This window comes from Protopterus annectens, chromosome 1.part0, assembly GCF_019279795.1.
Source record: "Protopterus annectens isolate FY-2018-M chromosome 1.part0, PAN1.0, whole genome shotgun sequence".
Taxonomy (NCBI): Eukaryota; Metazoa; Chordata; order Ceratodontiformes; family Protopteridae; genus Protopterus; species Protopterus annectens.
The window spans coordinates 184,427,083-184,440,017 of record NC_056725.1 but is presented as its reverse complement, the minus strand read 5'-3'; the positions used below and the strand labels follow the sequence as shown (position 1 = coordinate 184,440,017).

The 12,935-nt window shown below is 39.3% G+C and overlaps 1 protein-coding gene and 1 long non-coding RNA gene across 7 annotated transcripts in view; one reads left to right on the top strand and one right to left on the bottom strand.

Moving 5' to 3' along the window:
• Positions 1–10,755, bottom strand: part of LOC122789057 — a 229,537-nt gene extending 218,782 nt beyond the window's left edge. Inside the window, exons 1-2 of the long non-coding RNA XR_006362767.1 lie at positions 10,578–10,755; positions 10,403–10,490 (exon numbers count right to left, since the gene is read on the bottom strand). This is a non-coding gene — a long non-coding RNA (uncharacterized LOC122789057). The remainder of the gene's footprint in view (positions 1–10,402; positions 10,491–10,577) is intronic.
• LOC122788802 (SPARC-related modular calcium-binding protein 1-like) overlaps positions 1–12,935 on the top strand; it is a 1,601,573-nt gene that overhangs the window by 183,465 nt on the left and 1,405,173 nt on the right. Inside the window, exon 1 of one of the 6 annotated variants that reach the window (XM_044055977.1) lies at positions 10,907–11,072. The exons of the other annotated variants lie outside the window; for them this stretch is intronic. Coding sequence (XP_043911912.1) covers positions 11,046–11,072 — 27 coding nt within the window. The 5' untranslated portion in view covers positions 10,907–11,045. Of the gene's footprint in view, positions 1–10,906; positions 11,073–12,935 lie in introns of those variants that run through there. 6 annotated transcript variants of the gene reach the window in all.

Below are 12,935 nucleotides of genomic sequence, written 5' to 3'. Positions count from 1 at the left end.
TTAGTTGTCTGGGCATAAGTGGTTCAAGAATTGTTGGTGAAAAATGTAATAAAAGCTGCCTAGAGATGCTGAGAAGAAATGATTTTAAATTCTTAGGAATAAGTGTGATGATCATTTTCCACAAATCAAGGACTATAACCGGTACTAGGGAGAGAGGGAGAAAGAGACAGAGTTTGTAAACTAAACAAGACTACATTGTAATTACATAGCTGTGTACCCTGAAGACTTTTTGTGGATGTGATTAATTCCTAAGGAGCTTTATTTAAGCTTTATTTTTGGATTGTTTTTAAGAATTTACAGTGAAACAGAAAATTCTCTTTGTTAGGATCCTATAACATGTAAATCAGAAGAAAGCCCTTTAGGGTGTGTAAAAGGTAAATATGTTACTAAGGGTAGGGGGAAATTGTTATACATTCTAAGGAAACTCGCAAATCAGCACTTATGGGTGTGATACTGCTGGAGATCTTCATACATAATTTATTTTACATCATATTAAAAAAAAACTCAAAATGAAGAGGATGCAGAGATCTTGTAATGTAATAAAATTGTTGCGGTTGACAACATAGTTAAGGTGTTTACCTCAGAGCCACAATGTACAGGGTTTAATTCTCACCTTTGGAAGAGGAATGGGCTAGACTTAAAATGTCCAACAAGAGCAGGTTGCATAGTACTTACCTACTTTTATTTTTTTTTTAATTTATTGCAAACTGATTTTAAATGATATATTTTAATGTTAGAGATAGTTATGAAAGTGTTTACATTTTTCCTTATGTTTCAATAATTTCCTCAGCTTCTTAATTAACTAATGATTCAGTTTTACTGGCCAAATAATGAGAAAGCGTTATTTGTCCTAGAGTTACAAGAACTTTTAACAATATTATGAAGAACTTTGTTTATGCCAGTTTGCCTTTTAATCTGTTTTCTATGTAAAGCAGTAATGGTTGAACACAGATTAACAAGCAAACTGTTTTCAGATATTAAACAGTAATGGATTTGTGTAGCTTGGAATAAAACTTCTAAAGGATAAAAATTTACATGGTGACTCTCTTGTTGTGAATATGATGAAAAAGGGGAAGCAGTTATTGGCACAGAAATATGATGAGTGTTAGCTAGAAAGTTTTTTTAATTGTCCAATACGATTAGTATGTTTTTTGAAATGGGACATGATCTGGGATGTTGATTTTCGACTTGTGAACATTTTCATTGACCAGAAAAAGATATGCATGAAACTTTCTATCCATTTATGGTTTGAATCGATCAAAATGACTATCATTTGCTGTCATGTGGTAAAGTGATATACAGAATATTATTAACAAACACTTGTTTGGAAAAAAAGGTGGGATATAGGCACAAAAAGGATATTATTTTACCTCCTCTGAAGAAACAGACCACTATTATTCAGTTTGTGTCAGTGTTGCAAGGTGACATTTAATATAGTTAGCAAAATAAAGCATTGCCACTCTATGCACTCACTCACTCCCTCCACCTCATTTTACTGAATATCTAGAATTACAAACCAAGGAAGACTGCTAATGTGTTCATTGGCTTGAGCTACAATTCTGAAAGAGACCTTTAATTACTACTGCAGTGATACTTCAAAGCTTTCAGTTATCTCTTTTAGCCTAACTAAGTTACATGCATTACAGCAGACAAGTTCAATACCTGAACGAAATCTTAGTGGTTAAGGACTACTCCACCTTCTAATATAGTTAATCCAATCCCAGAAATACTTCGATCTATATAATATTATCCAGACATAGTTAATGCTCCAAAACCATTCAGTTTCCCCATTTCCACTGTTTTGCTGCAAAATATCAGGAAGATCTAATTATCTTTTACTTTTTGTTTAGCTCTTATTCTTTTCAGAAAGAAATTTGTTTCACCCTGCATCACAAATGGTAATCTACATTCCTTATGCACTTTTCACTGTTACAGATTGTCCACAGTTTTACATCCTGATACTGTATCTTGTTAAGGGCAGTAAATTACTGTAAGTGCATATAAGCATTAAAGTGAAATACTTTTCATAGGTAACAGTTATGTAAAGAAATCTTTATATGAAGAACAATGCATAACAAACTAAGTACTCTTTTTTGGACAGTGAAAATGTATTGTTATCCATGCATCTATGGACTGTAAAGGACAATATGGAACAACAGAATTTGTTTCCATCTGCTCATCCATTCTGTGAAAAGTCAGCTGTCACATTGCTCAGTATCCTACAGGCTGCTAGGAGGTGATGTTTGCCTGGCATATAAGGCATCTGATGAGATATTATTGATGGGTTTACTGCACATAAACAATTCAAATGGCATCGGAAATACTTAGTGAGTGCTGTCAAATGGACAACAGTACATATCAGGTACAGGCAGTATTTTGTAAGGAAGTCAAGGGTAGATTAGAGGCACAGCAGGTATAATCAAGGCTATTTTTTTTAGTTCTGTCACCATGTGTTTTTGGCCGACACTGTCATTTGTGAGTGACTAATGTGAGACCTGCTCTTAACAGCTCTTAGGGTAGTGCTTATCAAATGTTAAGACTGGGTCTCCTGCTACCGTACCGCTTAACCAGTTTGTCATTTTGCTGATACTGGAGCATAATCCCAGTTCTCCAGGCACTAGATATGTATTCTAAGTATCGCCATGCAGGACAAGAGGAAACACCATGCAAATTAGTACTTACTTATCTTCCTGAAAGTACAAACTGCATATAGTTTCTGTGATTAATACGTTATCTACCACTAAGCAATACAGTAATATTCATAAACAATCAGCCACTCGATATTGCAGTACACTTAAAGTACAGCTCCTCTTCCTCCTCTGTCTCTTCATCATCATCAACCTTCTTTTACTTAGTTTTTACACGGTTTTGGGGTGTTGTCAACTGCTGCCCCTTTATTGATTTACAGTCACTCTCCTACCTTCTTTGAGAGTCCTGCCTGGCTGTTGCAGGTCTTCTCTAATATAAAGCGTCCAACTGTTCACTGGACTTCATTGTCTTGTCTTGCTGCCTTCTTACCTCTCTCAGATCTAGCTTACCAAATCATCTTCTGCTTTTCTGCATATCTGGGAAAACCTATATAGCTTGTTCTTGAGTTTTTTTACAGTTGGAGTGACTTTGGCTTCATCTCTGATATCCTTATTTCTTCTTGTGTCCAACAGTGTCATTTCTACTACCTGACTCAGTTTCCAGGACATTACACCATCACAGGACTGCCCAAATCAGTTTTCTTGAGAAGTTGGCATATGTTTTTTCCAACTCTGGGAATGCTCACTTGGAGTCTTTCCTCATCTGCAACTTCTCCAATATCTGTCTCACTACAAACGTTGTATTGTACTACATCCTGATCTGAATTCAAACTGCTTATCTGCCATCGTACTTTATGCCATTCTACATATTCATCTATCAGTCAACCCATCCATCACCTTCATGCATTGTGACAGGAGTTTGATACCACTGCACTGTCAGCAGTTATGAATATCAGCTTTGTTCTTGTACACTAGCACTAAAATCCTTTTTTTGTTTTGCACCAGAATCCTTTTTCCCCTTCTGGTACACATCTCTCTCTCCTCTCTCTCTCTTTCTCTGTCTCTGTCATTCTCCATACCATGATGGGTCCCCTCAAAATGTATGTCTCCCCTAATGTACCCTTAATACGTCCAAAAATTTGATTTGGTGAGCAGATTGTTGACAGTATCCCTTATGAATGGTGTCTGCCAGTTATCTTCAGTATCTTTCTGTAATCACCTTGCACCCTGATAGAGCTTCTTTGCTCCTGCTGCTGAGTCACTTTTCAGTAGCTGGTAAAGATCATTTGATGCCTTGTTTTTTGCCATTGTGATTGCTCTCTTAGCCTTATATTATCTAACCAGTATTCTTTTTTATACTGGTCTATTGTTTCTATCTAACATTTCCTCCTACACTCATTCTTTCTTTTGATAACCTCCTGGACATCTGCATTCAACCACCAGCTTTTTACACACCTTATGTCCATTGTCTTCACACACGCTGCATTGAGGAGCTTAGATTCTTCTTTGCTTCCATCTATTTCGTTTTCTTGCAGAGGTGCTAGAGCTATGTGTCTTTCCTTGAACTCCTGAACTCCTCTGCTTTTGCTCTAGTCAACTTCTAAGTCTTCGGCCTAGTCCCAATTGACTTTAGAGCATTGTCTGTCCACTACTTGGAGATGATTGTGGCCATCAGTGGTTTACACTGGGGCTGACCATTTCACTAGGGAAGATGTTTTAATCAGTGATTTAGGCCCAATGCCCTTTCCTTACAAGGAGGAAGTCATTCTGAGTTGGACACTGACCACTCTTCTATTTCATCTTGTGATTGTCTTTCTAAGCAAACCATGTACTGGCCAACATAACCTGTTTGCCAACAAACTGATTGAAAAGAAACATGGCACCACATGCAACATTTCTACTGTTGCAGCTGCAGTAACTTCCAGCTCTGTTTCATCCAGAACTGTGCTTCTGTTCATCCTCTTGAAAAACTGCTGGGACCACAGCCTTATACTCTTCCATTACTTCTTACCACAAGAAATGATTCTGTCCACCATGCAAAATGATAAACACTCTTCAGCAGAACTTACATAATGGCTTGAGTACATCACTGAATTTCTGTAGCACTGAAACTCTTTTTTTTTCCACACATCCTGTCACTTGTTGAGCCTTCATAGACTTGAGGAGGTTGCCATTTCTGCTTTACTTATCTAACATGATAGCAGAACATCATTAATATTTTAAGTTTCAGACTTTCAAGTTTAGTTATTTAAATATGGCAAAACCAGAAAGCACTGAGTATGTAGCATGTCAAGTTAAAATCAAACACAAGCAAAGATAAATTAAAAATATAAATATTTGGGAGTTCAAGATGGCCGCTGTTCTCTGAGCACTGCAAGCACCTAGCTCTCTGAAATACCCTGGAGTTTAATAAATCCAGAAGACAGCACAGACTAAAACACAAATAAATATGACTGAATATCTATTCCAGACAACAAACAGCATTCAAAAGAAGGGAAAGAAAAGCAACACCTTCCTTTTAAAACAAAAGGATTAACTAAGATTCTAGAAATCATCTGTAGCCGTGTGGTGCTGTGGCCCTGCAGTCATACATAAAGTCTGCAAAACTTACCTAAAAGCAAGATGTCGAAAGAAGAAAATAATATGGAGACTTTAACAACTAAAACCAAATTCTTGATACTAGCCTCACCAGACAAAGACACAACTCCAAAAAGACAGTGAAGGAAAGGTTTGTTTGCTGTTATTTTTTGTATTTCTGTATTGCCTTTCTATATTTTGAATACTGTAGTTTGTTTTCTTTACCTTGTGTTTTGCTTGCATTCTGTTTAACAGCATATTAAAACTTCAAAAGAGACCACAGCTCTCTCTGTTCTGAGTCAGGCAGAATTTTTCCCTCCCTCCCACCCATTTAAGTTGTCTTGTTAAATACCACTGTCTTTCTAGTTGCCCGCCTCTTATGTTAATCTGACCATATATCTCATTTCTCTCTACTTTCACTGGCTTATGTGAGTAATCACAAAACCATCACTTTTGAAATCCCACCCCTTCAATTATTTAAATTTATTGGCCATCCTACAGTATTTCATAGTACCAAAATACAAAAGTAACCACCCCTTTCAGTCCATCTTGCTGTTTTAAAAATAGTAACTCTCCACTAAACCTTAACTTTTTAAACAGGTAAAACTCAAGTTACCTACTTTCATATCTAACTTCTCTAGTGCACACTGCAGAGTGCATTCTTTTCAATCTTACCTTTAAGCATCCCTGTTACTAGCACTTTCTCTAATACCTAAAAGATCATCTCTACTTGACTCCAAGTAGACTTTTCTCTATCTGTTAAACCTAGCACTTGCTCCTACAGTACTTATTACCTTGATACGGCACTCTTATAGATAGCACCCCAAAAGGCAAACCCCCATTTCTCGGTCACTCCGTCCCCGGAATCTCTTTTAAAGTTTTTGTCTAGTCCTTCTAGCATGTCGAGGATCAGTTGCTAGTGTCTTCTCCTGCTCAGCTGGTGAACCTGGGAATATTGAGGCAATGTTACAATTGCCTCATGTACACAGACAACCCTCTCCTCCTCCCACAAAACACAAATACATGCGAGAGATGCAACTATACGGCCAAACTGGAGGCTGAGCTCTCTCAACATAGGACTGGCAAGACCAGTCAGGAGGAGAAGGTTACCACACACACTATAGACCCAGTCTCACATAGTACCATCACAACCTCAAATCATACACATAAACACACAAAGACATACTCAAGTGCTCTGATCAAAAATCTACCAAAACAGCAGAGGCCACCAAAGCAGACACCCAAACAACCACCACCTCAGAACACAACACCTGCAACACATAGACCTCACAGTCAGAGTGTCAAACAGTCACAGCCCTTAAGGCCAAACACAATGCCAGACACACTAGTCATTGGTGACTCCATAGTCAGACACACTGACGTCCCGCCACCAGACTGAGTAAGGAGAAGGTCACAGTAAGCTGCCTGTCGGGCGCTAGAATCCGCCACATAACGCAAGCACTCAGGTCTCTCAACAGCAGGTACAAATATGACTCAGTCATTGTCCACGCTGGTGTAAACGACCTGAGACGTACCTCCTTGGACTACATGAAAAGAGACATTGAGGAGCTCTCTGATTATGTAGCCCAGGCAGGTATGACCCTGACCTTGAGCAGTATCCTACCTTCACCAAGAATGATGCCACAATACAGAGATAAGATGATCAGCTTTAACAATTGGCTTAAACTCTGGTGTCATTCAAAGGGGATCCTATGTCTGTCTGCCTGGGATGACATGCTGGACAAGCCAGGGACGGCTTGCACCTGTCACCCCTGGGATTCCGGATATTGGCAAAGGCTCTTGCCACCCCCATAGTGCCTTTTTAGGCAAGGCTCAAATTCTAAACCTACCACCCTAGAACACAAAAAGGAAAAAACTAAGGGTAATGCTGCTCAATGCCAGAAGTCTAAATCTCAAAATGCACGACTGAGGCCCTTCTCAGTATGGAGAACATCGATGTCTGTGCAGTGACAGAAACCTGGTTCAAGGCTCCTGAGAGCACCCCAGCACTATCAGGTTTTACCTCTTATCATGCCCGCCCCAAAATCCGGACAATACCAAGAAAGGAGGGGGTATCCATATTCATCAAAGACACCCACACCTCAAGACTGGTGGCAACGCACGATGCATCGGAGACCATCCAGGTGCAATTAACCATAGGCAGGACTGCTCTGCAAATTGTAGCATGTTACAGGCCACCCTCACAAACTCAGGAACCTCACATGGCCTTCCTGAAAACACTAGAGGGATAAATGTATCACCAAACACCATCATACTAGGTGACTTCAATTACCCTAATATAGACTGGGAACACTACTCAAGCCCAAACACCCTAGCCCAAAAGTTCCTGGAATTCATAAACTCAAATGCCATGGAACAACTAGTCACCATCCCCACAAGAGGAGAAAACATACTTGATCTCATCATCACGAACATGGGAGCACAATGTTCAACACCGAAGTATACCTCACTGGTGAGATCAGATCACAAACTAATCTCGCTGGAGGTCCTCATCCCACCCCCACCTGAAATAAAAAGACCACAGTAAAGAACTTCTCGAAGCCGACTTCACACTTCTAAAGACTAGTGTGGTCTCCTTTAAGGCCCCGAGCCGACGGAAAACAGTACTCAAGCCGCTGAATCACTTACAAATGCCTTCTACCAGCACCTGCAGGACTGCATGGATAAGGCAATCCCAAGCAAAACAAAGACTCTTTGTACCAAAGGCAAGCGCCCACTCTGGTGGACCCCAGCCATAAACAAACTCTACAACAAAAGGAGGAAGCTACTACAAGATAGAGCAAAATCCTTAAAAGGTAAGACACCCTTGATCACTATAAGTAAAAACTAAGAGCTCTCATAAAATCATCCAAAGCAAATTTTGAGAGAAAAATAGCTAAAGACTCAAAAGACAATCATAAGGCCTTCTTTAGCTATGTTAGAAACCTGGGAGGAAACTCCCAGATATGCTCAGAACTAGTTCAAAATGATGTGAAGATTACTGATCCTACAGACATTGCCAACATACTGGCTGACAGGTTCAGTGCAAACTTCTCCCCTCCCCCAAAAGGAGAGATATCTATACCAAGCGATTGCAGCCCCCAAACATCTCCAACGCCCAAGTGAGAACTGCTCTCTCCAAAGCAAAAACACAGCATCCATGGGACCTGATGGTGTCCCCGGCTGTGTGCTCCACGAACTCAACGAGGAATTAAACCCACAGCTAGGACAGCTGTTTAATCATAGTCTTACCTCTGGATACGCACTCAGGAGTGGCGCACTGCAACTGTGGTCCCACTTCACAAAGGCGGTGCCTCCACCGACCCTGGAAATTACCGCCCATTAGCTTGACAAGCCTTATCTGCAAAGCCATGGAGAGGATCATAATGGACCTCATAAATAAAGACATAGGGAATTTGCAGACTTTGGATCCATCCCAGTTTGGCTTTGTCAAAGGCAGATCATGCCTTCTAAACTTGGTTGACTTTTTCAAACAGTCACCAAAGCCATTGATGAGGGAAAGGCAGTCCATACAGCCTACCTCGATCTGGCGAAGGCCTTTGATACAATACCCCACTCGGGTATCATTGAAAAACTCATCAGCTTAAATGTTAACCCATACATCACAAGATGGGTTGCAAACTGGCTGAGTGACAGAACCCACAGGGTCAGAGTTGCTGGCGCCATGTCAGACTCAAAGCCTGTCACAAGTGGTGTACCACAGGGCTCAGTCCTGGGCCCACTCTTGTTTGGCATCTACTTTTCCAAGTACAAGCAAACACAGGAGGGTTATGGCTGACAAAGTTTGCAGATGACTGCAAACTGGGCGCCATAGTAGAAAACACATCTGACACAGATATCCTTAAGAAGGGTCTCACAGAAACGGATAACTGGTGCCAGAGCCATGGCCTAAAGTTAAATGCCAAAAAATGCATAGTCATACCCTTCGAAAACAAGGTTACCCCTAGCTACCAAATAGGTGGCAATCCACTGAGTACAGAAGAAGTTATCAGGGACCTGGGGACCCAGGTTGATAGTAGTCTGTCATTCGACACCCATGTAGCTAAAGTAGTTAGGAAGACCTTCTACATTGCCCACCTTATCATGAAGGATTCTCATCTAGATCAAGGGAGGTCATAGTCTCCTATACTCATCACTCATCAGACCAATGATTGAGTACAATGCCCCATTCGGAATGTATCTGACCCGACACTTGCAGCAGCTGGAGAGGCCACAAAGTTCCTCACCAAAAGGATAAAGGGTCTCAAACATCTGTCCTATGCTGCCCGACTGAAAGAACTCCAGCTCTATTCAGTCGCTACCGCTTGCTCAGAGGTGACCTTTGCCTAACATACAAGGCCATGTCAAACCCAGATTTGATGAATATGCTTCACCTCAAAAATCTAGATCCGTCAGAGCCACAAGGGCGGGAGACTTAAACCTCGACACGGCTATTAATAGGACGTGCTGGAGGGATAGATTCATCACCCAAAGACTCCCTATGCTGTGGAATAAAATCCCGGTATATGTGAGGCAGAGCACCTCGCTGGCCTTGTTCAAGAGAAATCTTGACCAATGGATGGGAGATCGCAGATATACCCCAGGGATTACCTCAGTGTCACTGCTCAACAGAGGCACAGCAAAATAATGGGTATAGTTCCCCATACTAAAGGGGTGGCGTAAGCCACAAAACTATGGGCTAGGCTTGTAAATGCCCTCAGGCAGATAGCCTAGTATGAACCTATGAACCTATAAAAGCAATCTGACAATATCAAGCCTGCAAATAAAATCAAGTCAGAACAGCCAGCTAGCCTGGAAGATATAAAAACAGCTTTATTGCCCATTCAACAGGCAATACAGGACTTATCCACACAGTTTCAAACATTTGGAGACTCATTTAATCAAATTCTAACCAGAATTGAAAAATTTGAAGCAAAAATATTAGAAAATGAAATAAAATTAGACTCTATATCTCAGAGAACTGATTCCCATGACAATGAGCTGCAAAGTCTACAAGCAAAAATAATTGATTTAGAAGCAAGAGCTCAGAGAAACAATATTATCATAAGGGGAAATCCCTGAAACTGTGTCACACATTGATCTAATACCAACTATCAAACTCATACTAAAATCTTTACTAGATGATTCTGAAGCAACACAACAAATAATAATAGAGCCCACAGAGCTCTGAGAGAAGCTCAGTCATCCTTGAGACCAAGACCTGTGTATGCCAAAATCTTAAACTATCAAGATGTAAATAAAATACTCTTTGTAGCAAAGAAGAAAGGGACACTCACCTGGAATAATAGTGGAATTTCATTTGCTCAAGATCTGCCTGTTCACATAAGGCAAGCAAGGCAACTTCTATCTCCACACTGCAAGTTTCTGATAGAAAAGAAAATAAAGTTCCAGATGAAATACCCAAACCTTCTAATTTTCAATGTAAAAGATGTTAAATACATGATTGCTAACCCCAAGGAAGCAAAAGAGACTTTCCTGTCAGTTTTCAAGCAGATTCCACCTCCAGAAACTAAATAAAATGCCTGGAAATTAAAAATGACCCTTGAGTGAAAATCAGACCGATTTGTATGTGTTTTTGATGGGATACACACCCTGAGAGCTTCCCCTTGCTGCCTAGGCCCTTAAATCAATGATGGGAGCCACGAGGAACACAGGAAAAGGAAATGAAAACTGGGTAGGAACTAAAATTCAACTGCCTTTTCCGATGCGCGTAATATAAGGTGACACCATTTCCCAGGAAACTGGTATGTTAAAACAGTCCCCCTTCGAGATCAAAATCTTCACTATAAAACCAAAACGACCTAAAAGGAAGGTACAGCAAGACCAATAAGTGATTTCTGACTCAAAATCACAAAAATTGACATAAAACAATTAATAAGGCAACAACTGGCTGAAAGATGACTAGTAAAGCCTGCAAACATGACTTTGAAGAATCAGAAGAATAAGGTACTGTTTTACCAAAACAAGACTTTGATTCTCCAATACAAGTTTATTGTAAAGAATCCAGTCTTAATTTCTGGATGTGAGTTTGGTAGAACCAGACCAAGTAAATGGTTCTTGATTGAAATAATGATGTTTAACTGGAATAACTGCAGGAATGAGAGTTTAAGCAGTTTAGAGGAGAGGAATTATATGACAATTTGAATATAAACTAATTGACTGCAGAAGTTATAAATACCTAAACAAGCAAGTCTTAGCAGTATATATAACTGCCTAAGCTTGCAATCTTTTTTTTTTTTTTACCTCATATACCCACTTCTATTTAGATGCCAATAAATGCAATCTGAGTTTGTTATAGATTGCTACAGAAGAATGCCTGAACACAGAAGCTGGGTAATTTATATGTATAAGAAGAAGGAAGGTAAGAGAACTATATGGAGAAGGATCATTTAAATATGACATGTCTGGCTTAAAAATATAGGTTACATTGTTGTATATTTTGCCATATCTAATTGAGAATTTGATCATTAACATGTTGTTTAAAAACACAGTTTTAGGAGGAATAGATCATAAACTTATAAGCTGTATGTCTTGTACTTTAACTGCTGCACTCCAATGGTATAATAGTTTGAAGGTTGAGACTAGGGATATGACGCAGCAGTGTTTTTTGTAGAGAAATAGTCTGTTAAGCTTTGTCTGTATTGTATTTAGTAACATAAGGGGGGTACCATGTCACAAACTTATACGTAAAGAAAAAACACAATTTAATACTAGTGGGAATCCTATGGTACATACTAAAATCACATTGTATTCCCCCATTTATTCCTGGTCCAGGGGTATAGTGGGTAGGCACAGTGTAGGGACAGGAATAGTTAGATGCTTTCCAATGACACACTATAACAACACATACAAAAACCATAAATCTAAATTAACATACAGATCAGTTAAAACAAGCATATCTATCACATAAATGGGGGAAATTGAAACGTGGAATGTCAAAGGACTACAAAATAAAGAAAAAAGGAAACTATTTTTGCATTTAGCCATGAAAACCAAAGCTAATCTCATCTTAATACAAGAAACACATTTAACTTCAGAGCAATGGACAGATATTGGGAAAAAAAAGTGGATAAGACAAATTATAGCTTTTGGGTACAAAACTAACAGTGCTGGGGTGGCCATAATAATTAAAAAACATTTTCAGGATAAAATACTTGAAACTAAGGCTGACAAAGAGGGAAGGTGGTGCTATGTAACAGAGGAACTTTCATTAAAAAAGCAGCATATTATAAAAAAATCCAACTGAAAGAGGAACATAAAATAAAGGAGAAAATAGAACAATGTGAGAAAGAATTGATAAATAACCCTAATAATCAAACAGAAATGGACCTCCTAAAACTACAAAGAGACCTGTATATGCTCGAGAACAGAAATTTATATTTTTATGAGACAAGACAGTTGGCTTATTACGCAGAAGAAGCCCAAATTCCTTCCAGAGCATTGGCAACAATTATCGCTCAACAAAAATCCACCTCAGTTCTAGCAAAAGTAAATTACCAAGGGAAAAACTATACAAGAAATGAGGAAATTATCCAAGTATTTGAACAAATATATACTCAAACATATGGAGAACAATCCCTACAAGCCTCGAAGGAGGATAGGGATCTTTTTCTTCAAAAACTAAAATTCCCTAAACTAGATTTAGATCAACAAAAAAAACAAATGAAGCCCATTTCTATTAATGAGATAGCCACAACAATTAAACATCTAAAACCACACAAGGCCCTAGGACCGGATGGTCTTACCTCAGGACTTTATAAATCCTTCAGTCCACTAGTTGCCAAATTATTATATCACGTGCTGAACTAT